This window comes from Tasmannia lanceolata, unplaced genomic scaffold (assembly GCF_043159265.1).
Source record: "Tasmannia lanceolata isolate RefF3 unplaced genomic scaffold, GAP_Taslan_0.1 ptg000054l, whole genome shotgun sequence".
NCBI lineage: Eukaryota > Viridiplantae > Streptophyta > Magnoliopsida > Canellales > Winteraceae > Tasmannia > Tasmannia lanceolata.
Genome location: NW_027518731.1, coordinates 1,797,696 through 1,824,918, shown reverse-complemented (window position 1 = coordinate 1,824,918; position 27,223 = coordinate 1,797,696). Strand labels below are relative to the sequence as shown.

Sequence of the window (27,223 nt, the reverse complement as noted above, 5' to 3'; positions counted from 1 at the left end):
CACCGACGGCTTAAAATACAGTGTGCCCACATTATTTGGGTGATCCAAACCATTCATTTGATAGGACCTCACATTGATAGGGTGTGCCCAAAAAAAAGCTCCATTAGATGATCTCAACCCTTCAAACTGTGGAGGCAAAAATGGACAGATTTGTGAAGGTTTTTACACGTCCATTTTTGCCTCCACAAATCGTAGGGTTGCGATGATCCTATGGAGCTGATTTTTGGGCACACCCTATCTATGTAAGGGCCCATCAAATGAATGGTTTGCATCACCCAAACAATGTGGGGCCCACTGTATTTTAAGCCGTCGGTGTAGCTAAGTTAGCTACACGTATGTGTAGCTACACTTTTCTCATATATATATATATATATATATATATATATATATATATATATATATATATATGGGGGTGAAGTTTCTCAGGTATCGCATAGGCTGAGCAACCCACTCAAATACACCATCTCCCATGTTGTTCAACTCATACAACCCATTCATTCCATAGAACCTCACATAGATAGGGCTAAGAAACCATCTCTATACCATCATCCTAACCATTCGATCTATAGAACCTACTTCCTAGCCATCCCTGTTAAACCTCCACAAATCAACGCATACCATGATCCTATAGAGATGATTTCTTAGGGACACCCTACCTATGTGAGGTCCTATGGAATGAATGGGTTGGATGAGTCAAATAACATAGCATATGGTGTATTTAGTGGGTTGCTCATGCTGAGCGATACCTCAGAGAGAGAGAGAGAGAGAGAGAGAGAGAGAGAGAGAGAGAGAGAGAGAGAGAGAGAGAGAGAGAGAGAGAGAGAGAGAGAGAAGGGTTCCTTAGGTGAAAATCATAAATATAAGGAGATTACAAATAGAAAATCATACATATAAGAAGATTACATATTCACCTGGTCCTTGTTTACCTCCTTTTCCCCACCCTCTGAGGCCCTGCTTGTTAGGGGTGCAACTCGGGTCGGGTTGGGTCGGGTTGAGGCCAACCCGACCCAACCCGAGGAGCCCATTTTTCCAACCCGACCAGACCCAACCCGATTTCCAACCTGACTGGACCCGACCCGACCCAACCCGATTTCACCATTTGTTTGATTTCTCTATTTTATTCCTGTATTTCCATCTCATCCTAGTCATTAGATGTTCCCCAACAAGAGGGTTAATTAAGACAACTTTCACCAATTTTTTTATTTCTTTCTAGATTTGAGTTATATAATGACAAAACAAACATAGAAGTAAAATTTTTATACATATTGGAATTGGAAATCGGGTTTCGGGTCGGGTCGGGTTGCCCGACACCCCAACCCGACCCAACCCGATTTCCAATTCGGGTTGATTTTTCCCATCCCAACCCAACCCAACCCAATTTTTTTAAAAACCCAACCAAAATTCGGGTTCAACCTGTCGGGTTCGGGTTCAACCCGACCCAAGTTGCACCCCTACTGCTTGTTCCCAATCGTGACAACTGATGGTGAGGGCCCCAACCGATTTTTGCCCAAAATTAAACATCATTTTGGGCCAATATTGGTGGGGTCCTCATAATCTGAAACGCAGGGCCTAAGATGGCACCTCTTCCAATATATCTGAGACATGGTCTTTGTTTACCACCTCCCCACCCACTATGATATCGCGTCCCCTAGAGGGCCTATGTTTGTCTCACATAGTGCACACTCAACTTGTATGCTGTCTCTTAGAGGGTGGTCACTGAGCGTCAACTTCCCTTGTCTACTCCACGGTCTCATCGTCGTTCTGTTTGAATTGAAGAACAAAGAGTTTGTCACCAACAAGATTAATCTCCTATGTAGTTTCTTGAACTAACTCAGGTCAAAGCAGTTTTCTGTCCCCTACTTCATCCCAACTAATTAGAGATCTACACACTTCATATGATATCTTAGACCAGCCTGAGAATCTTGTATAAGTGACAGATTCTTGGATAAGTGACCATAAAGACAACGATAATCGGCTACTAATGTTCTAGCACTATATTTTCGCCCATAATCTTGCAGAGTGATTTAAAACACAAAATTAAAGAAAAGTGCCATTTTGATACTACCAAAAGCCGCATCAATTTCTCTATTTTCTTAAAGAAATATGAGGAACTGCATCAGTAAATATTCCATATGTTTCCATATGTTTCATGGGAGCCATATTCTGGAATTCGGCTAGAGTTCAACTACGAATTTGCATGTAGCTAATGGCACATTTTATAGTCAAGCCTGATGTTCAACCTAAATACACTATTACCTCGTGAGCATTGCATGCATGTCAAAGTACAGAAACAAGAAACGACCATGTAAGAAAAAACATCCTCTCAAGTGGTCCCTAAAGTGGCTTTATTAATTTACCCCATGGAAAGAGATCCTAGTGACACCACTGTAAAAATTCCAGCGGAATAGACAAAAAAGCAATAATCTATTCGAAGAATTGCTTCTTCAAGAACATTGGACCTCATTCGTCCAAGTAGATGTGATTCAACTTTTTTCTCAAACTGACTGGTCACAGGAACTTTGAGAACAACCCTATGTATGAGAGGGTGCAACTATGTGTTACACCAAGTTTCTTACCATGGAATCAGATGATTGCATGAAAGCAGAAACCACCTTACAACCACGATGACAACAACATCAAGCAGAGAATGTCACAAGCAATGACATTTATCAATCATGTAATTAAGTGTTCTGTCCTGAAAATAACTAAGTTTATTACAGTCGCTCACTTGTGAACTTCAGCCCACATTTCACACTTTCCTTCCAAAGCCTCCTTCTATAGGGTAGCAACCAAGGCAGGGCAGTCCAAAACCAGTTTTGTTTTCTAATATTCCTACTGGAATGGAAGTTTTCAAGCAAATGCTCGATAGCTGACTCCTCTGTCTTAAGCACCGCCATAAGAGATGCCATGCCCACATGTAAGGCATCCAATTTGTCAGCTAAAACAGACTGAAGAACACCACCAGCCCCACCAGTAGCTACATGTTAAATATAAATTATCATTATATCAACCAATTAAAAAGACAATCAAATACTCAAACTGATGTCACATTTACAATTTGTTAGCCATGTATATGTCGTTGGAATCTTCCAACCCGGCTAAAAGATGCCAGATCTAACAGCTACCAAAACTACTACTTTCATTGATCACATTCATTCCCTGCTTTAGAAAAATGAAAAACACCAGATCCAATAGAAACTATTACCAATGTTGTTGCCCACTCATAAATTCTTAGATTTCCTGATTCAACAGCATTGGCTTTTCGATTTTATTTCTCTTCAATCTTCTCTTTGACTGCAGTCTTTTTTGTTTCTTCTAATGACTACAACAAAGCAGCAATAATAAATGAAAAAGAAAAGTATTCTTCATAGTTGCTTAGTCAAACTAAATTACGAAATTCAAACGACACGCATTGTTTAGGAGCATCTGATTTCTTCAAAACTTTCATGGACAGCTCATTTTCTAATCATACACAAATAAGTGTATTAGGTAGATTGGAATTATATAGTAGACGAAGACACCATATTTTAATAAATAGAAATAAAAAGGTGCAAAAGTATAGGCTTGAACAATTTTTCTGCCGGAAAAAAGAGAGAGAGAGGGAGCCTATATTTTCTATATAAAGCTTAGTTTAAATCTCCAAATGAAAGGAGCAACATCTTAATGAAGTCATCCAACAACAAAAGAACTCCCTTGAGTAACTGGCCTCTTCAAAAATATGGCTTAAAACTGGCAGAGAAGCAACAAAAAGTAAAATGAAATCATTTTATCGACTTTTATACCAACCTTTGTCTACAAGTACATGCATAGAAGTTATTGCATGAGCATAAAGACTACCAAGAATTTAGAAACACAAAAGGCTTGAAAAGCATATGCTTAAACTTGCCTGCTACTTAAAAATATCGAGCAAAAAAAGATGATTCAAGAAAAATAGAAGAGAGCAAGGGAAAGAAATTTAAATGAGTATCTCACTGAGTTAGGGAAAAAATCAGTTCATATTTAGAATTTAAATTTGCTTAAACTTGTAGTAGTTGTGATGTTGTTGTCAGCATATGGTGCAACTAATAATCACAATTAATAATCACATATTGAGGAAACCAAAGCAGTATTTCCATGCCAAGCCTTTCTAAAATGACCGAGATGAATCCTCATCTTAATTTTATGGGAAAAAGATTTTAAGGTCTATGTGAGTTCAAAGAATCAATTGAAGCTAAAGCTCAAGCAGTTCAATGACTGAAAAAGAGAATTTTTTGTTTACTCACTAAGGTTAGCTTCAATTTGCCGAAGCCGGATGCAAAGTTTGTTCCCTCACATTTTAATGTTCAAATGGATTTGAATCAAATTTGTCTTCTTATAGAACATAGTGCTTCTATCTTTCTGTTGCAACTAAGAGTACCAATCAGGTTTGGGGCTGAGAAGCGATTGGCACAATCTCAGACGAACAGGGACTAAAGTGTACCAGGAAAAAGGAAGTTGGCTATTATGTTGTCTTTTATTGGAACTCACATTCAGAAATGCGATAGTTTTGATTCTCCACTTCCACTTGGTCTATCTTTTGTTAAACCTATATTGTTACAGAACATTGAAGCCGATGTGGGGAGCTGTGAGAAGACTACATTGCAAAATTCAATTAATTTTCAAGCCAAGCAAGATATAACTTAGTGGAAGAGAGTAGGCATCCCATATAATTTCAAAAACCATTAAAGAGGCAAACCTATGAAATGCGTCTTTTATATGCTTAGAAGCTTACTTTTATTGGCGACTGTGCTAAAGAATTTTTTCATGTGTATATAGGCATGAATAGGATCTGGGCTGGAAATAAAATAAATTACTTTTGGAGAAAATGTGTGTGAAGGGAAAAATATTGCTCCTAAATTAATTTTTATGTGTGCAATCTGAAACTATTTCCTTTAGAACTCAACAACCTGAATCTACTTCCTTTAATACAACAGTAAAATACTGCATGGTATTCTATTTATATTGATACTGAATTACTTTTATGTATGCAATCTGAAACTACTTCCTTTAGAGCTCAACAACCTAAAACTACTTCCTTTAGTACAAAAGTAAAAAACTTCATGGTATTTTATTTATATTATTATTTATAATTTAAACATAATTTAAAGATGGAGTTAAAAAAAAAAAAACTTGTTATAAAAGAAATGGTGCATGATTAAATGGTGGGCGTTATATGACAGATTGAAAAAAATAGAACATACTAAAGAGAAGAGAACCCGTAAAATTTGGAGAAAAGTTATTGCTTTGCCAATATGAGGAAGAACGCATGGCATGATAAGAAGACACCTCGATAAGATTTTTGGTCCATTTTGGCATATTTGAAGCAAATTGGGACAACATGATTGCTTGACTTATAATAACTCGTTCTAAACAAAGTTAACATAGTTGTTAAAATCTTGAACTAATCTATGCACGTAAATATAAGTAATATAATTTCGAAAGGGAAATGTTATCAGCACTACTGTATTTTGATGAGGGCACTCCTCATTTTATTAAAAGTGCCCACACCATAGGATGATCCAAACAATCCATTAGATGGACCAAAGCCAACATAGGTTGTGCCCCAAAAATCATTTCCATAGGTTGATCCTAACCCTCCGGTCTGAATGTTAGAGGGTTGATTCTAACCCTCTATAGATCAGAAGATTAGGATCAACCTATGGAAATGTTTTTTGAGGCACAACCTATTTAGGCTGTGGCCCATCTTATGGACGGTTTGGATCATCCTATGGTGCGGGCCATACCGTACTTTTAATAAAATGAGGAGTGCCCTCATCAAGATAAAGTAGTGCAGATAACATTTCCCTTTTGAAACTATCATCTCCTACGTGTTGAGGCAACATGGGATATAAATTGCTCTAAATAACAACCAATAACAACTGATTTTTTTTAACAACTGGTTGCTACTAAAATTTTCTCTCACCTTGAAATTAATATAGGTTTGTCCTGCGTGAACTCTCACATATTAAAAATGATTTGGGTAGCTACTCAATGTAAAAATGGAGTGCAAAACAAAAGCATTTTTTAGAGCTCTCAAACTGAATAGAAATATTAGGCAGCCCATCCCTACCATGGATTTGGTTTAACCACAGTAGGACCAAATTCAAATGAATCATGCCCACTTGGAAGAAATAGCTCAAAAGTACTGTCCTCCAAATTGAATGTATTGAAGAGCTCAGCTTACCATCCTTGAGGAAAAACTCTTACCATCCTCAAGGAAACAGATGCAATTCTGTGTGAACTCCAAACCCAATGAGTTCTTAGCCTTGGAGATAGGCAGGGGAGTCCAAACTCGAGGACAACTTTCGTTTCTAGAAAGAAAGCAGACATGAAACAAACCCAAAACATCCTATTGTATTTGTAAAAAATCATACTCTGTTTGATTTGAAATTTAAAATCTCAGCTCATGGAATGCACTGAAATTTCAGTGAAATTACCCCAAAAAAATGAATTGGTTCTCATCATGATCAACCTAGCGAAGTTGCTCAGATATATTACCATTTGCTTGTTCATTTTCCAAGCTCTGACTAAATTGCTCTAAATAATAATCAATAACAACATTTTCAGAAGAAATAATCAATAACAACTAATTGCTATTAAATTCATCGCTCGGCATGAAATTAAGATCATGCCGCTCATATGTAAACTTTCGCACATACAGAAAACTGGAATTTATTCACTCATAGTGGACACTGGAATTTATTCACTCATAGTGGAGAGAGGTAATTGAACTGAGTAACTTTTAAGTGAAAAAATCTAATATGATCATGCACATTAGAAAGTGAACACATGAATTCCATCAGATATTTAACACATGAATTTTTTAATGGAATATTTAACACATGAATAATATCAGATATTTTATGATAGGCACATATCCCATTATACCTCTTTAAGTTCCTCTAAAACAACTTTTGAGGCATCACTCTTGCTCAAAGAGATCATCTAGTGTCAACCTTGGAACATGAGCTCAGACCACTGAAAATCAAAGCAGATATAGCATTAAAAAAGGGGGAGATAAACATTTACATGACAATTTTCTTTCTTGAGCAACGGCACATAAAGAACAACAATTTTCCTAAGCAATTGTTATCTTAAGGACACTTAAAACATTGTTATCTTAGAACCAATATAAACTCAACGGTTGGGCACTTATAAAACACATCCTACCTTCAATTCCATCTTCAATCCCTTCTAAAGCAAACACAAAACACAGGTGAACCGTGTCTCCTAGAATTTCTCTTTTAATTAATGGAGACTAATAAATATTTACAATCATTTCATCCAATTATGGAAGCCTTCTCCTGTAAATGCTTTGAATGAAATTTCAGAAACTGATTAAGAACTGGAAACCGAAAATCAACTGAGGAGGTTAGAAATAGTCCTTACCGTGTAAAATTGCTTTGGATGAAATTTCAGAAACTGATTAAGAATTGTTTTTGCTTTGACTTCATAAGGAATTGGTGCCATCTTATCTTGATCAATATTTGCTTTCTACATATGACAGGAAACTGTCAGCATTTCATCTAATCTACCAATTACAATTGAAAACACGTGGCTGACATGCGGAAGTTTTTTTTACACGTCTCTTCCTGTGTGGGCAACCCAGCAATGAAATGGCGAAAATGGCCAGGAGAATTCAGGACGTAGCTGGAAGATTTAGAAAAGAAGGGTAGGGAATTTCGGTGAAAGATGGTTGATGAACTTTCAAGCTTTTAGGCTTTTAGAATAGAAATGGATTGGCATGTTTATGGTTAATTTAGAGGGTACTCCATAGTAAAAATTGAATAGGATTGGCTCAAGTTATATATTTTTTTTGACATACCAAAAAATATAGGAACTTTACAAATATTTTTCCTTTTCAAACTTTTCTATAAAATTCCTGCAATCCAAACAGGGCAATATACTCATTTCCAATTCACTCCTTACAATTTTTCAATAAAAATTTTATTCCCCACAAAAAAGCTTTTCCTGCTCTTTATCCCTTACAACAAACCTTTTGTCTCTATAAAATATTTATCTCTGTCAATCCTATTTTTCTTTTATTTTATGAATTATCCCTAACAACAACAGTCTTTACATGTTGATTCTTAAATGACCAAAACCCCTTATTTAGAGGTTGAAATTTCAAAGCATGCCATAACAAACACCAACCAGGTCTCTTCACAAGGCCAACATGGGTCTGCAAAATGTCCGACCAACCCAAAAGTCGATGGTTTTACTTCAAAAGTTTACCCCAGAAGTAGGGGTATTTTTGGTCATTTTAATAGAAACCAGCTTTAGCCCCCACAATATAGACCGTTTGGATATTCGGATTTTAGAATCCGGGATTTCTTCAAAATTGTAGCTAAGAGATAAGAGAAGAAGCGGCCCAGCTGTCGTTTTTTACTTCTTGCCCTTCTTTCTGCCATCAAGAGAGTAGCAGATCCTCCCATATTTCAAGGTTTTAGAAATCACAAGATGCAGGAGAGATTTTTAAAACCTGAATTTCTCACTTAAAATCCAAGAAACGTTGTCAGGATATATAGATGCTGGATCATGAACCCTCTTTTACACTGTTTTCAAACTAAAACCTGGATTCTAAAATCCGCGTAACCAAACGGCCCTAGAGCTTTTCTCTTTCTCCTTTTGTGTAGGTGGTGCCAATTGGGAACCTGTTTTCTTTGTCATTTTGTGCACTTGGCGCCAGATAAAGAACCGTTTTCTTCGGGACAAGACGGGTCCCCGTTTTGGTAGCAGTTCTCAAGCTCTTAAAAAGGGATATTTGCAGGGATTTGCTAGCGGCCATCTTCAGAAAAAGGTATGGCAATGATAAATTCGCACCCATTGTAGGATAATTCGCACCGCCTTTTACCCTCTTACCAAAAACAGTATTGCATGAGATTCAGCCACAAAAGCTCACTTTTCAACAGATTTTGTCTTATTCATTTAATTCATCTGAGGTGGCTGCTCTCTGATGGCATAGCCTGTCTGTGAAATGCCTTATGCAATGGTCCCTAGCAAATCTCTTTATCAACATATCTTGAGTCCTTGACTTCCATCCCCACAAACAGACAACAGTATTTTGCAGTTTCACAAATCAAACAAAAGCCTTGTCACAAATCTTCCTGTTCTTTATGGCTCTGTTCACTTGTTTTCCCGGAAAAGGAAAGGAAAGAAAATGAATCTGACGTGACAAAATGGAAAGGAAAGGAAAAGAAACTGTGATTTTCCCATACTTTCTCGCTGTTCACTTGCCCAGAAAGGGAGGGAAAATATGCAGGATAGTTATTTTCTCGTTGTTCACTTGCCCAGAAAGCAAGGGAAAATATGCAGAAACCCATATTAAACATATTTTGCACAAGATTTTTTTTTGGCATTAAATGCTACCGCATAAACAACACGTACATAGATCCCTAATCCATCCAAATGAACCTAGCAAATTTGCATGCTATTGGATTATATACCTACCATGGTAAAATATAGAACTCCCAACATCCTGAAGAACCCGAACTTCAATGTGCAATTTGTGCATGTCAAAATGAGACACTTAGTCTGCTGCCCTGTTCAATCAAACCCATTCACCAAAATATCAAAATCCAAGAAGAAAATCATCCAAAAGAACAAATCAATATGGATAAAGAAGAGCCTGCATAGTTCCATCAAGGAATCCTGCAAAAAATATGAGATATGAGCCTTTCTGATTTCTTACATCCATGAAAATCATATAAAACATGGATTTGAGACATACAAGCAGAGGCATGGAGCAAGCACAGACATGACTCTGTTTTCCTGTCACTATGTGCATGGAGCAAGCATCGGTTTTCCTGTCACTATGATCCGTAGACATAAACTATGATAGCATCTCCTCTGAAGAAGGAAATGTAGCAGTCTTGCTAAAGCTTTTCTAAGTATTTGTATCTAAAGCGCTACTCTACTTGACTTTCAACTCTGAGTACATCATGCCCTCTGTACAGAATCCGTACAAGGCATTTTGGTATGGGGTTTTAGAAAAGAAAGTTACTCACGGGCCCGTCTCTATTCAGCTTGATACCAAGACTATAGCTAATGTCTAATCACAAAATAGACAATCAAGGAAAAATAGTGGATACTGAATAAGTAGAGTCTTGATTTCGTCCTTCGAAAAAATTGGCCCAGTAGATCAACTAAGCTAAATTTTGTAAAATCAGTCTGGTCATTCTCAAACGTAATAAAACTCGACAACTTTTTGGAATCAGAGCTCAGCTGCTAGCTAAACCAAGAAGCTCGGATCAGTATCACTCCGAGAACAGAATGCTTAAGTTACAAACTTAACAATTCATTTTAGAATTGGACTTTTCTTACAACATGTGGAAGCTTTGACATTATCTCTAAAAGAGAAACAGTAAGATAGTGTTTCTAGAACCACTGTTCTTTCATTAGAAAAGCATGGCTTTTGTAATTTAGCAACCAAAAACTGAACAATATTTACCTGACTCTTACCTTCATAAGTAATGATTATGCAATTATACTGGATTTCTTCAAGTAGCTTTATAAAATGGGACAAAACAAAAGCCATTAAATGCTACCGCATAAACAACACGTACATAGTATGATCCACCAACAGAAATTAAACATAAGTTATAACATTTCTACCAAAGTCTTTGTACACCCAAAATATAGATAGATATACACACATTAGTTCATATATACGGTTCAACAAAAAATACATAAACATCACAAACCCAAACGGCGCAGAATGCACCCCAACATCTCCACTCAATCCATCTCGTCTAGAGAAAGAAAGGCCTCAACTTCCTTCTGATGCCCATGCAGGTGAACATAAGCATTAATGAGCTCACCTCTAGCGAAACCATTAATGTTCAACATGGCATCTTTGAGGTCAGGGAGGCTATGTACCTCACTAGTAGTAATTTTGGCATCAGCAACCATTTTAATGCCCAGTCTACATATAAAACCATAATGTGAGTTAACATACCTCATAAACAAGTGGAAAAAGTCTAAAATGCTACTGTCATAGGTACTAACCCCACACCAATGGCTAACCCCACACTAATTTTGGCATCAGCAGAATGAGAACAGCATCGAGAACCTTATTAAAATACTTTAAAACAGTTGCCCTAGACCTTCTTCTGGTTGCCCTAACAGTACGATTCATTTCGTTGTGTGCAATCCCACTTAAGAAAATCATAACTTGTTCCTCAATAGTGCAATGAATTGTGTCTTCCAGCAATGTAGTGTTTCTGAAAAGGCCGAACATCCATACGAAGAAGAGCAACACAATGGTTCTCTGCATTCGTGATACGTCTAACAAAGGTCCTACGGGTTAGGTAGCCGCTTTTGTAAGGTGCTCTTGTAATATTCTGCTCTAGGTATAGTCGAACCCTAAGCGTAACTGCAGCCGCCGCAGAGATTACTATAGCTGCAGCTCGAAGGATCAACATTCGCCTATCTGCTGGTTGTCGAGGCATGATGATAACCCTACCAGATATTAAAAAAACATAACTCAAGATAAGAACCCAACACCCAAAGACACCATAACCACAGTTACAACAATTGAAACAAAACTCCCACAGCCACCAACAACCATCCACAACCACCCAACAACCACCCACAAACAACCATCAACCATCAAACAACCATCGCCCACAACCACAATGTAACAATAGCCGAAGGAAAAAAAAAACTGTGCATAAATGAAAAGTATCCTATTTCTTAATTAACAAATGACAGTACATTTGCCAAAAATTAACAGATGAACAAACCACAAATTATTAATAGATGATCAAACCCTAGTCGAAAATATTAACAGATGAAGAAACCCTAGTCGAAATTAATAATAGATGAACAAACCCTACATCCCCAACCCACATCAGCACCTCAAATCCACCACCCATACATCAACACCCACATTAACATTTCTGCAAATCCATCTTTGCAAAACCCATTTCTGCCAAACCCATTTCCCAAAAAAACAAGTTCTGCGAAACCCATTTCTGAATTCTGAATGAGAAAAACCCAAACCCCTTTCTGAAAAAAAAAAAATGAGAATAACGCATTTACGAACCCACTTTTCTGTAAAAAACAAACCGAAGAAAAACCATCTCTGAAAAAAAAAAAGTTTTACAAAACCCATTTCTGAAATTCGAATGAGAAAAACCCAAACCCCTATCTGAAACAAAATGAGAACAACTCATTTACAAACCCATGTTTCTGCAACAAAAAAAAAAAAAAACCGAACAAAAACCCATTTCGAAAAAAAAAAATCAAAAGAAAAAACTCATTTCTGCAAAAAATCTCTTCTAATTTTTCTTGTAGATCATGGTCAATGGAGATCAACAACATTTCTGCAAAAAACCCAAGGAAAAAACCCATTTTTGAATTCTGAATGAGAAAAACCCAAACCCCTTTCTGAAAAAAAAAATGAGAATAACACATTTACGAACCCACTTTTCTGTAAAAAAAAAAAACCGAAGAAAAAACCATCTCTGAAAAAAAAAAAGTTCTGCAAAACCCAGTTCTGAAATTCGAATGAGAAAAACCCAAACCCCTCTTTGAAACAAAATGAGAACAACTCATTTACAAACCCACGTTTGCAACACAAAAAAAAAACCGAACAAAAACCCATTTCGAAAAAAAAAATCAAAAGAAAAAACTCATTTTTTTCTTGTAGATCATGGTCAATGGAGATCAACAGCATTTTTGCAAAAAACCCAAGGAAAAAACCCATTTCTGCAAAAAATCCGAACCATAGATCTTCTTCATCAACATCATAATACTGTAGATCTTCTAATTTTTCTTGTAGATCAAGGTCGATGGAGACCTATGTTACCAAAAAAGGGAATTCGACCCGGAAAAAAAAAGAAAAAATACAGAGGAAGAGGATCGAAGGACGGAGATGGAGGAGTTACCACTGACCTTGATGGTTGCCGAAGAAGGAGGAGTTACCACAGACCTTGATGGTCGCCGGAGAAGGAGGACGGAGACGGAATGGTCGCCGGAGAAGGAAGCCCGAGGAAGGAGATAAGCCGTTGTTCTTGCGTTTTTTTTTGGGTTAAGAATACCCAGCGCGATAAACTTTCTCGAGAAACCTGAAATCCTACCAATTTGACGAGAAAATAAGAAGCGCCCTCGCGAGAAATTTTTTTTTCCACGTAATTATAATTACGTTCCATGTCAGATTTTTCACTTTCCTGAGAATACAAGTGAACACTCTAATTCGAGGTTTCTCAAGAAAATATGGGGGGTTTTCCTTCCCTTTCCTTTCTCGGGAAGGCAAGTGAACAGAGCCTATATGACCTGCCCTCATTTTCCACCTCGAGTTCTCCGAAAAAGACACAAACCCACATCCAATTTCATAAATCCAACAAAACCCATTTCCTAAAAATTTCCCCAAGCGCATGTTAGTGAAGACCATCTCCACAAGCTCCACAAATCCACATTGAATCTTCAGAAAAACACACACCCGCATCCAATTTCATGAACCCTACAAAACCCATCTCCTAAAATTTTCCCCACTGGCTTCCATCACATATTTTTCCTTCCCTTCTCTCCATGGTGTATGATACCAAGGACACCCCTTCCCAGCGCACGTTAGTGAAGACCTACACAAGCTCAATCATGAATCTTCAGAAAAACTCGAACCCACATCAAATTTCATGAATTCAAACAAAACCCACATCCCAAATCTATATTTAATCTTGAGAAAAACACAGACCCACATCCAATTTCTTGAATTCAAACAGAACCCACTTCCTAAATCTCCTCCATTTTTTCAACATCTTCAAAATGGATTTACACCTTCCTTATTCTTTTCTTCTCATCTCGTTTATGCTTTTCGCTTGCTTCGTGTCATGTTCTTCAGACAAATACATATCTGTAATAGGCGATCCAGGCATGAAGAGCCAAAACATCAGAGTTGCATTGGAAGCTTGGAATTTCTGCAACGAAGTTGGGCAGGAAGCACTCAACATGGGCAGCCCCAGATTAGCAGATTGTGCAGATTTGTACTGCCCGTTGATCACAGGTACAGAGCATCAACATTTTCTTTTGTGTCAAAATCTGAATACTTGCTCCCCAGTTCAATAAATAAATAAAGAAATAAAAATATACAGATTCACTTGATTTCCCTGGAAAAAGGTAAACAAGTGCAAAATCTTGTGTGGGAAATTCCCATCTGACAAAATAACACAATAAGGCGAAATAACAAAAAAATAAATAAAATCCGGCTAATAACACAATCAAAGGTAAAACGGAAACAGCCACATGAATTATAAGAGAGCAACAGTACACAAAGAACACACACAAATTTACGTAGTTCCGCACAATGGCCTGCATCCACGGGTGAGATCACTTCTTCAGACAAGATAACAAAATTATAAAAGGGGTTAACACAAGGGCTTTTGGGAATTAACATAGGTGATGATGGGGTGGAAGGATTGGCTGGCCTATTGGGATGCTCGGTGCATACGTTTCCTCCTTCATATCTAGGCAGGGGCAGAGCCAGGAATTTACACTGGGGGGACTAATTTACACTTGCCTGCATTGGTCATTGGGATGGGGTGCGGGGCATGGCCACTAAACTAGCTAAGCATCCATGTACAGCCATGCACCATTAAAGAGATTTTGCAAGTCATTGGGGAGCCATGGCCCCCCTCATGCTATATGTGCCTCCGCCCTTGTATCTAGGATTGCTGTTGGGAGCAGGAAGACCTTAAAAGAACCAGTGGGACCCCATAATAGAAAGAATTGAAAGGATGATGGATACTTGGAAGAGGAACTTAGTCTCTTTGGGTGGTAGAATTACTCACCAAAGCTGTTCTAGCCAACATTTCGATTTACCAATTGTTCGTCTTCAAATGTCCTTTGAGTGTAAACGGATCGAGCAAATTCAAAGAGACTTTGTGGGGGTCAGATGAAAAGAAAAAAATTCATCTAGTTAGCTGGGAAGAAGTGGCGAAGCCAATTAAATCTGGAGGGCTCTGCATTAGAAAATTGAATGCAGTTAATGAAGCTCTTTTAGGGAAGTGGTTGTGGAGATTCAACAAAGAAAGTCAGAACCTTTGCGCGTGAATCATTGAAGGAAAATACGGGTCAAATTTGGGTCAATGGGTATCAGATGTAGATTCATACATAGTGGGGTCACCGTATGCAGGTGCGGAGGCACATATAGCATGAGGGGGGCCATGGTCCCCCCAATGACTATCAAAATCTCTTCTATGGTACATGGAATGCACATGCATGCTTGGATAGTTTAATGGCCATGGCCCCCCCAATGACCAATGCAAGCCGGTGTAAATTAGTCGGGCCCCCCCAAGTGTAAATTCCTAGCTCCGCCCCTGACCGTATGGAGGGATGTATTGGCCCTAAAGCAGAAATTTAACAAAGGTATAAGATTTTGTGTTTACAAGGGGGACATGATAAAATTTGGGGAGGACAAGTGGTGTGGGGAGAAGAACCCTTTCAAGGATGTATATCCAGAGTTGTATTCCGTGGGGGCATATAAAGGTGTGTTCATGAAAGAATGCTTCATAAGAGAAGGTGACAGCGTGTCTTGGAATCTAAGTTTTAAAAGAAACTTCTACGACAGAGAAGTGGATAGGGTAGCGAGTTTGACGGCAACTCTAGAAGATATCTATATTAAGAAGTTGGGGGAAGACACAAGGGTTTGGATCCGGGGCTCTTCTGGGACTTTCGACATCAAGCCATTCTACCATAAGATTGTTTTGAACTCTGCTCCCTCCCGGCTTGCTAGAGCATGGAGCATCCCTGCTCCTCCCAGGGTGTGTGCTTTTGGTTGGTCAGCTTTGCATGATAAAATCCTAACGGTGGATCACCTTCTCATTCGTCAGATGATGATTATTGATCATTGTGCTTTATGTGTGGAGGCAGATGGAGACTGTACATCATATCTTTATTCATTGCAAATTAGCCAAGTACATACGGAGCCAGATTTTAAAAAGGTTTGGGATATCATGGGTGTTTTTGGCGTCATTGTCAGATTTATTGGAGAGTTGGGTGCTAAAAAAAGAGTTGGGTGCTGGCTCCATGGAGAAAGAAAGGCAAAATTCTTTGTAATGTATCATTGCTTGCCATTATATGATTTCTTTGGAAAGAGAAGAATGCTCGGGTTTTCAAGAGTGAAGTTAAAAGCCCTCATTTAATTGTTATGAAGATTATAGCTCTGACCATCTCATGGGTTAAGATCCTCCCTAAGTTTAGATTTGTATCGGCTTATGATTTGTGGCTGGGATTGTGTGAGATTTGTTGCAGTGGTGAGCATTATCAGCCCATTTCCCTGAGATGGGATCCTCCTGAGCTAGGGAAGCTAAAGCTAAACTTTGATAGCTCCAGCTTGGGGAATCCGGGTCCTGCTCAGATTGGGGGACTTTTAAGAGATGACAGGGGAGTGACTTTTTGGGCTTTTTCTGGCCCCAATGGCATTTCTGACTCTAATGAGGCAAAGCTAAGAGTCGTGCTACAAGGCATCAGGCTTTTAGAAGCTCACACTCTTGATAGTGTGATAGTGGAAGGGGACTCCTCAAACGTGATAAGTTGGTTGAGGCGTAGTCTTTCTCCTCCTTGGCGGTTTGTGCAATGGGTTGATGAAATTAGAGATCCAGTCGAGGGATCTTCCACCTCTTTTCATCATGTTAGAAGCTCAACTAATTTGGAGGCCGACATGCTAGCTAGATTAGAGGTTCAAAGTTAATCTCTTGAGCTTTTTGATGTTCCGCCTCCTTGATGATCCTTTGTTGTATTTTTTGTTTTTTTGAAATTAAAAAAATGTAACAATCCTTTGTTGTATTTTTCCTTTTCTCTTTTCTGTTGTTGCTTTTTTTTATCTTGACCTCCTCAGAATGTCCTCACCTTTGTTTCTTCTTTGCCTTTTAATGAAATTCTTTATCATTCAAAAGAAAAAAAAAAAAACGAAAAAAAAAAATAAAAAATGTTAACACAATCGCATCAACTCGTAACCCTCCTTATTCTTATGTTCTTTGACCTTCTTACGAGTTATTGTGAAAACAAAAATAGTAACGGATACATATCCATTTCGAGGGGGGATTCCCGCCATAATGAGCAGCCAGATTTTGAACCTGACTTTTGGACTTCTAGATGGAAGAATCTTGAAAAGTGGTAAACTAGGAAGTTGTAGATATTTTTGTGCTTTTTCCAACAAGTATAAGAACCTGTAAATTGGACAAGTGGTTAGAAAGTTATGACATATTTAGTAGACTGTGTACATGGTTTAAGGGTGATTGAGGGCATCCGTAGGGATTTGTCCCGCCTCTAAATGGGGTAGGGGATACTCTATGTCATAGAAAAAAAGAATTAGTAGACTGTGTCTGTGGGTTCCCAAACCAGTCAAGTTTTGTGACTTCCAAAACAATTTCTGATATGTAAGTCCCTAAGCTAGTTAGTGGAGAAGCTTTAACGAATTTTATCTCAGAGTCTTTCATTTAAAGGGATAGAAACCATATGTAGAAGGGGATTTTGGATTTTGATAAGCTTATGTTATTGATAATATATCAATTGGGTCGAGCATTGCTCCCAGTTTCTTTTTCTTCTCTTAGTTGTGCTCTTTTGTTCTAATTCCTTCTTCTTGCCTCTTAAGCACCCGTATTCGCCCCCTTACCCATGGCTCCTACAGTTATTGAAATGCAATTCAAACAACAAATGACTGAGACCCTTTTTTCTACCAGTATTTACAGAATCAATGACTACAAGACATGACCCATAATTGCTCCTAATCTTTTGTACATGAGACCCATATCATTCCTCCTCCCTTGGATTCAAGTTGTCCTCAAGGTGAAATTTAGGATATTACTCAATCAAGGTTGGTACCGCTCCCAAGTGGCATCATCTGATGGAGCACCACACCACTGCACCAACACCTCCGTGCCTGCCTTGTTCCCTTGCTTGATCATGTGTCGATCAAGGATGGCCATGGGCTAACTCTCCTTCAGTGAGAGGGGATATGTGTGAGTTGGGCTGCACACATACTCCAAGTTTCTTCTTAAGGAACGAAACATGGAAGACATTGTGAATCTTGACTCCAACTGACAAGTATAGCTTGTAGGCTGCAGCTCCAACACGTACTAATACCTTAAATGGCCCATAATACCTTGCTGATAGTTTGAGAGATCGCTGATCTTGTAGACTGCTGGTAAGGTTGTAAATGAAGAAAAGGTACCGACAGTAACCCTCACATTATCTCTACCAGAACAAACATGATAAGAAAAAAGCAACGATGTCAATCATATGCTTAGAAGCCTCTAAATCGATGATCCATAATGGGCCATAAGAACCAGAGGAGACATGATATACTGATGCAGAAGTACCTTAATGAGTAAGGGTGGAGGTAGACGTGGTAGAATGTTTCAGCTGAGTCATCATATGTCTTAGGCTCTCAAGTTCTTCTTTTGTAACAATAATCATCTCCTTAGAGGTGTTTTGGACCGATCGGATGCATTATGAGCTACCATTGAAGATGGATAGTGTTGGATGCACAACCTGCATGTGCTAGAACTTGGTTTTGTTATTTTTCCATCAATATATCCCAACTTTCCACAGCTTCCAATAATTGAGACCACTCCAAATAGTTGGTACCACAGTTACCAGGTCGGGAAACGGATATGTGAAACGAAACGTAAAACGGAAACGTGAAATTCGTGAAAAAATAAATGGGAAACGAGAAACGGGAAACGATAGAAAATCGCATGGGGAACGCGTTGGGAAATGTCTTGGGAAACGTAGATGAAACCAAAGGGAGACGAGAGTGAAACATACATGAAACCCCTAAGGGAGAGATTTTCGACTTTTCGAGCGAGAGAGGTGAGTGATTTTAGGGTTAGATGTTAACTTAAAAAGGTTGGAAATTTTTTTCCCTTAAAACGTAAGAAATTTTTTTATCAATTTGAATTAGGTAAAAATATTTCCCAAAAATACAAAAACAGTCATTCCGAAACGCATCTCCCAGGCGTTTTCCAGACATTTCCAACGTGTTTCCCAGACGTTTCACACGCGTTTCCCCAATTTTTAAATACCGTTTCGGAAACAAGTTTTCCACTTGCATCTAATGTTTCCGGTAATTGTGGTTAATACCATTCAACTTCATAGTCTTGATCTGTTAATGGAATATCGTCACCATGAACTCCCATATGTGACACACGACCTCCTGACACACCTTTGGTGGTTGAAGTTGCATCACTAATACTGTTAACCTACATATTTCAGATGTTTATTCACATCCACTTGTGAAGACATCTGAAAAATGCACTAAATCAGTGATTCACTATCACCTCATGAACAAAAATATAAAAACAATAGGTAGGACAGCAACATCCAATATTACTCTAATCAATATGAAATCAGCCGCATTAGGAAATAGCTCTAAGATAAATAGAAGCAGATTCAACCCATCAGCAATCCATTGAATTTCTCAGATTGGAATCAATTTGATTTTTTTTTAAAGATAAGAAAATAAATCAATGCGAATTGAAAATTTTCTCAGATTGGAATTAATTTGATGTTTGTATTTGCAAGATCAGAAAATAAATCAATGCATATTGAATATATTTTTTTTTGGAAACATAGCAATAGTTATGCTGAAACACCATTGATCAAATAAAACCAGATGGATGATCATCTGACAGTTCTGTCCATACAGCTTCTTATGTCAGCTGACGGATAAAGGGTGAGAAAACCTCTTCCTTTTAGTCTTGATCGGCATGACACCAACCTTGAGATCTCTTGGAGCTCTGACACAAACTTGTAAATCTCTCAACTTATACTAGGGTTTCAAAAAGAGAAAAGAAAGAAAGACAGCGAGAAAGAAGAGATGGGAGAAAGTGGGAATTTGTGAAGTTTAGTCACACAATTTACTTAAATATCCTCAATAAGTGACTTGAGATGTACCCACTAAGGTTTTGAAATGTTGTGCTGGTCACATATTTTAGTGAATTGGTGGTGGTTTTATTGCAGGGAGTGGTTTTTATATATGATTACTAAGATTTCTCCGTTTTTCCATTTTCTAATCTCTAATCTTCATAGTGTCTTGAAATTGATAATCTTTCTAAGAGTTTTACCAGATGGTTGTTTCCATTGAGGGGATTTGTTTATAGATTTGCACTTGTAAAGATATTACCATTTTCTCTATAATTCTTGTCATTCTCAATTTCTGATTGTCAGATTCTTTGGGGGGTCAGATCAATGATAAAAACTGTATAGTACATCAGAAGGTGGAGGAATCAGAAAATCGCCTAGGAGCGGGTGACAAGTTTCCAAATCCTTCTTTCAAACCATACACCGATCCCGACTTGTATGCTATGGAGAAGGAATTGTACCTGGCTTCCCTTTGCGAGGTGAGCAGTTCAACAGGGCCATGGCAGTTTTGGATGATTATGCTGAAAAATGGGAACTTTGATACCAAAAGTAATCTTTGTCCTGAAAACGGAAAGAGGATCAGTCCAATTGTCACAGACAGAAAATTCCCATGTTTTGGCGAAGGTTGTATGAATCAACCACTATTATATCACAATTGGTCAAGTGGTTACTCTTCTATGAAGCAAACAACATCTCTAGCTGGAAGCTTTTATGGTACATATGATCTCAATGCTGATATACATAAAGGCACAGGAAATAACTCCTACTTTTCGGTATCATGGGAGAAGAATTCCATCACAGGAAGTTGGGTTTTCTCTCACCTACTTAAGACATCATCAAAATATCCATGGCTTATGCTGTATCTTCGTTCCGATGCAGCAAAAGGATTTAATGGAGGTTATCATTATGATGGCCGTGGTATCATGACAAAGGTACTGATATTAGTTTTCTAATTGGGAAAAGGGAACCTAAGAGTTTGCATAGGTAGCTTACCTGTGCAAGCTGCTTACTGCCGGCCACCGGAAAAGTTTTCCGGAGAGTGGCTGGTATTGTTAATACCCTAAAGTTTCAAGTCGATCCGATGGCCGGATCGGGAGAACGAAGCTTCCAAAGTGAGTGGCAGTTTCTGTAAATTTTTTGAACTACCACAACTTTGAAATTCACAGAAACTGCCACTCACTTTGAAATCTTCGTTCTCCTGACCCGGCCGTCGGATCGACTTGAAACTTTAGGAGGTGATTCGTCGGTTGGAGAGGAACAAAATGATACCAGCCACTCACCGGAAAACTTCTCAGAGCGCTGGTGGTAAGCAGCTTGAATATGTAACCTACCCATGCAAACTCTTAGCTTCCCTTTTTCCTTTCCGGATTAATTGTCATTGTTTCTTCAACTTATCAAACTTATTTTGAATATAGTAATTTTTTGTTATTTCAGTTGCCGGAATCTCCAAATTTTAAGGTTAGATTGACACTCGATGTTAAGCGTGGTGGGGGTCGAAATAGCCAGTTTTATCTTGTCGATATCGGTAGCTGTTGGAAGAACAATGGTGATCCATGTGATGGTGATGTTTTAACAGATGTGACCCGATATAGTGAGATGATTATAAACCCAGAGACAACAAGCTGGTGCCGGCCGAATAACCTTGTGTCTTGCCCTCCATACCACATAAGTTTAACAGGAGAGAAGATATACAGGAATAATACATCTAAGTTTCCATATTCTGCATATCATCTCTATTGTGCCCCGGGAATTGCAGGGTATTTGGAGAAACCATTTGATATATGTGATCCATATAGCAATCCTCAAGCACAAGAGCTAGTTCAGATTCTGCCACATGCTGAGTGGGCTGTGCATGGTTATCCCGCGAAAAAGGGAGATGGTTGGATTGGGGATTCGAAGACATGGGAGCTAGATGTGGGGGCCCTCTCTAGTCGGTTATACTTTTACCAGGTGATTTGCATGGCCTTTACTGAAGCTTCGCTTTGAAAGTTTTATGTAAAAACTGATATGATATATCCATAGGGATTAGTCTCACCCTAAAATGGGCTGGGGTTACCCTATGTTATTAAAAAAAACTGATATATACACAGATCACGGATATGGATACAGGCAATGACATGGAACGGAAATGCGAAATTGCATTTTCCAAATTCTATGACACAGATATGCCACATGTGTCCCATACATGGGATGAGGCATAAGAATATCTGAGAATTTACAAGGGCAGGGTGTCAAAAACCTTGCCCATTTGATTTTTGATCTGCTTTGACCAGATCAAAAATCAATGGGCAGGGTTTTGACACCCTGCCCTTGTAATTTGGACGGTCGGCCACATATAAAAACTCAGAATATGTATAAATAAAAAGACATAAAACTTAACTATATTTAAGATGGAAGATGGAACTTATTGTAAATTTAAAAGAACATCTACAAGACTCACATGCTCAAAGTTATAATTGCAAGTAGGTGATATTAAAATGTAGAAACGCATTATAGTTTATTCGAATAGAATGACCTATGTTTCAAAATATAATAGTTATTTTGACCAACGTAAGTATATGATGTATTTGAGTATGGGTATTAGTATAGTAATTTTTCAGACATAGTATGTTGGGCCTGTACAAATATCTGGGTTTCATAGAATAAAGTAAGGAAAATGATATCGGCACAACAATGTTTTAATATCTGCACAAACACAGCTCGTCCTTTCTGTTTTAATTGTCTTCTGAGTGCTTTTGGGAACTTTAGTAACCTTTGACAGCTATTTAAATAATAAAAGACAAGATGAGTTAATGCCAATATCAAATCATTGTTGTGCGGATATCATTTCCTTAAAGTAATTGCCTTTTTCTATTTTCTTGATGTAAACAACATATCTTGTTTTCTGATTTTATGTACTATTCTTATATATGGACCACATATTAAATTTTTTGAATGGAAATATGTGAAGTTTCACATGCATTACTGTATATCATTCATTACCTTACATACAAAATCATTTCTACATGTTCATGTTGAATCAAGGTTTAAGAGCTTGAAAATAAAATTAGACTCAGTAAGGGCCCGAGCCAATCAACTCAAAATTCGATCATTCTTCCAAACAGCTTATATTTGGGCCAGAATTTTCAAAAAAATTGGTTCTTGGTTGACTTTTCCTATTATGTGGGTACTTGATCAAATTTTTTGAATTTTAGATCACTAAATTGAGTTTCCATGTACCCAAGTGAGTTTTAAACTTACTCAAGTTTCTAGATTCCATTTCTTAAAATTTCAAGCTCAAACCTATTACCCGACACTTAACCTGAGTTGTGTTGACTTGGCTAGTCTTTTGATCTCCATGATCAAGATTTAGAGATGCGTGAATTTATTTATATGCATATCATGGCTGTGTTCCTTTTAGTTTATTGCATTGTCATATTCAGGACTTCTGAATCTCAATTAACAAGTACATGTCATGGTCTAGGTGTAATTTTGTATTTTTTTGTGGTGATATTTCGTCATTTCTTGTACCAAATATAAAATTATTTTGATTATTTGACCTGGTGATACATTTGAATATTTGAATTATTTGCAACTTTACAAAGATGACAGCATGTTTCTGCTATTCAACAGGATCCGGGAACAAAACCAGCGATGAGATTATGGTCTTCGATCAATGTAGGTACAGAAATATATGTTAGCAACACTGTTGAGACTGCCGAATGGACTGTAAGTGATTTTGATGTTTTGATTCCTGAATCTGCTACTAAAGGTGGTGCATTGTAAGTTACAAAATGCCTTTTCCATGCAAACTTATCTCTCTATGCATGCACGGGTGCCCGAAGTTCACAATACCCAAATTATTGCAAAAATAATTCTTTACCATCATCGAAATCTCTACATATGATTATTGGAAGCCAAATTTTTTAGGTTGATGGTGATTGACCCACATGAGCTATTTTGTTGGCCAATCACAATAATAATGTCGAACAAATGTTATCTCCCAAGACCAGAAGGCATCAAACTTGCTCTTGCCAAAAAGCTACAGACATCAAAAGTAGGAGAGCAAAAAATCAAAACAAGCTATTTTATGACCTTGAGAATCTAGGAATCCGAAGATTATTGAAGCAAGTGTGGTTCCCTAATTTGAAGATTCATGCAAGCATGATTCTAAATGTCAATTGAAATTGACACAAAAAGGTCGACATGTTTTTATTTCCATCCCCACCGAAACAAAATCCTTCGGTCAACATACAAGAGTGGCTTTCTAATTTGAAGATTCATGCAAGCGTGGTTCTAAATGCTATGCGAAATTGACATGAAACAGTCGACATGTTTTTATTTCTATCTCCACAGAAATGACTCGTTGTATTTCTGAACAGTTTCATTTCAATACCAATATTGTTTTAAGTATAACAACTTACACAGATTCTCACCATACATTATAAATTCGTCAACACTTTTAACACTATGATGCTTCAACGACCTTCAAGAGCAGTAGAAAAGAGAGAACAAAATTCTCCCTTCTCTCAACCTCACTTGTGACCCTAAGTAGTAGATTCAAGAAATGGGTAGTCAGTGTACCCAATAACTGGATGAAGTGTGCAGAAAGTGTTTCTGTTGTACTTGTTAAGGGGTGCATCAAGTTCAAATCTTCTTGGTAAATCTGGGTTGGCCAAGAAGAAGCGACCATATGCTACTAGATCTGCATAATTTTCAGCAATAGCTCTGTTCCCATCTTCTCTGTTATACCCACCAGCAGCAATAAAAGTCCCTTTGAAAGCTTTTCTCATGGGCAAAAGACTGTGGGGAGTTTCTGAAATCTTAACAATTGATGTTTTCATCCTCGGCTCGACCATGTGGACATAGAGAATTCCATATTTGTTCAGTGATTCGACCATGTAAAGGCCGAGAGCTTCGGGGTTTGAATCTCCTGACTCCATAAAAGTTGCGAAGGGGGAGAGGCGAATGCCGAGTCTGTGGGCTCCAATCTCGTTGGCCACGGCTTCAACTACTTCTAGAGCGAAGCGGCAACGGTTCTCTAGGCTTCCTCCATATTCATCGGTTCTGTCATTGACTTGGTCTTTCATGAATTGGTCGATGAGGTATCCGTGAGCGCCGTGGATCTCAACTCCATCAAAACCTGTGTATGAAAAATAGTTTTAGACAAGAGAATTGAAGAGAGAGGGAGAGAGATCTTTGATGTTAATCTGTAAGCAGTCCTCGAAAGGAATTGCAGTTTAATTCTCATCTTTGAAACAAAAAAACTAATGCTGCTCCCTCTAGTGTTCAGTAATCAAGTGGGAGCTTAAAATCACAGTCTATGATGATATTATACTAATCAATGTTTAAAACTCTAGTTCATTAATTGACTCGCTGTAGTAGACTCGGTTTTGGCCCTCCTATGTTAATAACGAAATCTGGTAACTCATCCAAGTTGATAAAAATCTCACCGCATCAATTATGGAATTTATGTTTTAAAATTTGATACGGATAAAAAAAGCGGCCAAAGAAAATTCAAGTAGACTCGGTTGATGTGGTCATAATTTGAGAGTGAAGGAGTTTTGATTGACTTGGTAGGGCAATTCGCTGACTCAAATAAGAATTCATCTAAGGTAAAGAATGATATTTATCAGATTAAGGTTAGGATTATCAACTAACAAGGTGACCAAGAGAGATTGGACTACATATGAGGCAAAGGAGGGTGTGTTTTACAAGCTGTAACAAAAGAACAAATTACTATCTTGATTTCCAGAAAAATGCTTACCAGCTTCTATCGCATTCCTTGCAGCGAGTCTAAAATCATCGATGATCTGAGGGATTTCATCCATCCTTAACCGTCGTGGGGGTGAGAACGTTGTTTCCTCTCCGTCGGCTCGAGGTTGGGGTGTCAATGGCTTGTCAGTAGAGGAGACTGGAGCTTGCCCGTTAGGCTGATAGCCTGAAATAAGAATTAGAGAAAATATCAAAGATTAACATGAGTTTTGCCTTAATATTCTAACCCGGCAATAGTAGAAAACAAATGGGTTTGTAGAAGAGGATATGTTTCAGGCCAAAAATCATACTATGAATGATCCTAATTGTTCAATCAGTTGGCCTCAATGGATGATTAAAGCAAAAAAGGTTATTGGTTCACTTCAAATAGGCAACCGTTATGATTATCCGAATGGTGAAATATTTGGCCCATGTATTAAAAACTTCTAACTTTGGCTTTTCCGTATCTTGGCACATCTATGTTTGCCCCACAAATGAAATGACTCAAATCATTGTACACGTGAAGAATGGATATTGAGGCTGATTAGTAACATTGACATTGGCAATCTGTTGATGGACTATCCTTTCATAAATTGTACTAAAGAAGAAGTTTATAGATAGCCGGGATTTATACATACTAGAATTGGAGACTCTCCCAACGTTCCAAATCTGGCAAAAGAAGATGCCTCCCTTCTCATGAACAGCATTCACGATAGGTTTCCAAGCTTCAACCTGCTCTTTCGTCCAAATACCAGGTGTCTCTGGGTACCTGTAAACAGTAAGCAAGAAATTAAGCATAATGATCATGTATCGATCCAGGCCCACCCATGTTATATAGTGGGGCAGCTTTTGTTTTATCCACACTCTTCAATCTTCATCCCATAGGCCGTATGGTGGATCTTCAGTGGCCTAAAAATCACATCAAATGGACAATCCAGTATACAGATGGACGGTCTAGATCAATCAATATGGGGCCGACCCGCCTCTAAATCTGTGAACATTAAGCCAACCTGTCTATCCCTTTTTTCCATATTGGGCTGGGTTGGGTTCGGGTTAGCCGTTAGCCTAGGGTAAAAAAAGATAACCAAAAAACAAAAAACAACATAACCCTAAATTTGGATCATTATTAAAGCATGGTACACCAAATATTAGTTAGTTTATGCCAACCACATATGGTTAAGGTGGTGATTTTATTTCACTAAATTTGATCAAATGAACTTACTTTTAGAGTTCTATATATGATGGGCAGAATTTAACATCGTTTTCTATTTATATGGCATTGGTCCCTGTTAGACCTAAAATCGGTAACAGGTACAGCAGTGATGTAAGAGCTGAGCTGAATGACTAGGGGAGCTGAGTCCTGAAGGACCGGAGTGAACGAGGAGTGAAGTGGTCGAGAGAGAGTCCTGCTATGAGGGCTGAGTCCTGCACAAGGCAAGCGAGGTCAGAAGACCAGACCGGGTTTTACTCCGGACAGGCCCTTCGACACTCAAGTCAGTGTGAGCAGGAGTGAAGGGGAGATGTCTAAGAGTTTAGAGAGAGAAGGGATTTTCGCATTACCCATTGGTCTGAGCTTTGATCCTCTATTTATAGGAAAATCTGGTGAGGT

At 38.1% G+C, this 27,223-nt stretch overlaps 2 protein-coding genes and 1 long non-coding RNA gene across 3 annotated transcripts; 1 reads left to right on the top strand and 2 right to left on the bottom strand.

The window, feature by feature from the left end:
• Positions 1-3,202: 3,202 nt before the first annotated feature.
• Positions 3,203-7,516, bottom strand: LOC143864890 (uncharacterized). Its single transcript, XR_013241370.1, has 3 exons — positions 7,408-7,516; positions 6,907-6,996; positions 3,203-3,322 (listed from the first exon to the last, which is right to left on the bottom strand). It is a non-coding gene; the product is annotated as an uncharacterized LOC143864890 (long non-coding RNA).
• Positions 7,517-13,340: 5,824 nt separating this feature from the next.
• Positions 13,341-23,748, top strand: LOC143864707 (uncharacterized). The gene is made up of 4 exons (XM_077375484.1): positions 13,341-14,023; positions 20,188-20,813; positions 21,316-21,831; positions 23,494-23,748. The coding sequence occupies exons 1-4, from the start codon at positions 13,786-13,788 to the stop codon at positions 23,644-23,646; spliced, it is 1,533 nt and encodes a 510-aa protein (XP_077231599.1). The 5' UTR covers positions 13,341-13,785; the 3' UTR covers positions 23,647-23,748.
• Positions 23,749-23,922: 174 nt separating this feature from the next.
• LOC143864708 (12-oxophytodienoate reductase 2-like) lies at positions 23,923-26,378 on the bottom strand. Its single transcript, XM_077375485.1, has 3 exons — positions 26,253-26,378; positions 25,628-25,801; positions 23,923-25,003 (listed from the first exon to the last, which is right to left on the bottom strand). The coding sequence occupies exons 2-3, from the start codon at positions 25,689-25,691 to the stop codon at positions 24,408-24,410; spliced, it is 660 nt and encodes a 219-aa protein (XP_077231600.1). The 5' UTR covers positions 25,692-25,801; positions 26,253-26,378; the 3' UTR covers positions 23,923-24,407.
• Positions 26,379-27,223: the final 845 nt, after the last annotated feature.

Excerpts from the sequence above, each read along its gene's own strand:
- LOC143864707 (XM_077375484.1), top strand. The coding sequence starts at position 13,786 with ATGGATTTACACCTTCCTTATTCTTTTCTTCTCATCTCGTTTATGCTT. Across the intron at positions 20,814-21,315 it reads GCCGTGGTATCATGACAAAG|TTGCCGGAATCTCCAAATTT; the intron begins GTACTGATATTA and ends TTGTTATTTCAG. Across the intron at positions 21,832-23,493 it reads GTCGGTTATACTTTTACCAG|GATCCGGGAACAAAACCAGC; the intron begins GTGATTTGCATG and ends GCTATTCAACAG.
- LOC143864708 (XM_077375485.1), bottom strand. The coding sequence starts at position 25,691 with ATGGATGAAATCCCTCAGATCATCGATGATTTTAGACTCGCTGCAAGG. Across the intron at positions 25,004-25,627 it reads AAGGAATGCGATAGAAGCTG|GTTTTGATGGAGTTGAGATC; the intron begins GTAAGCATTTTT and ends TTTCATACACAG.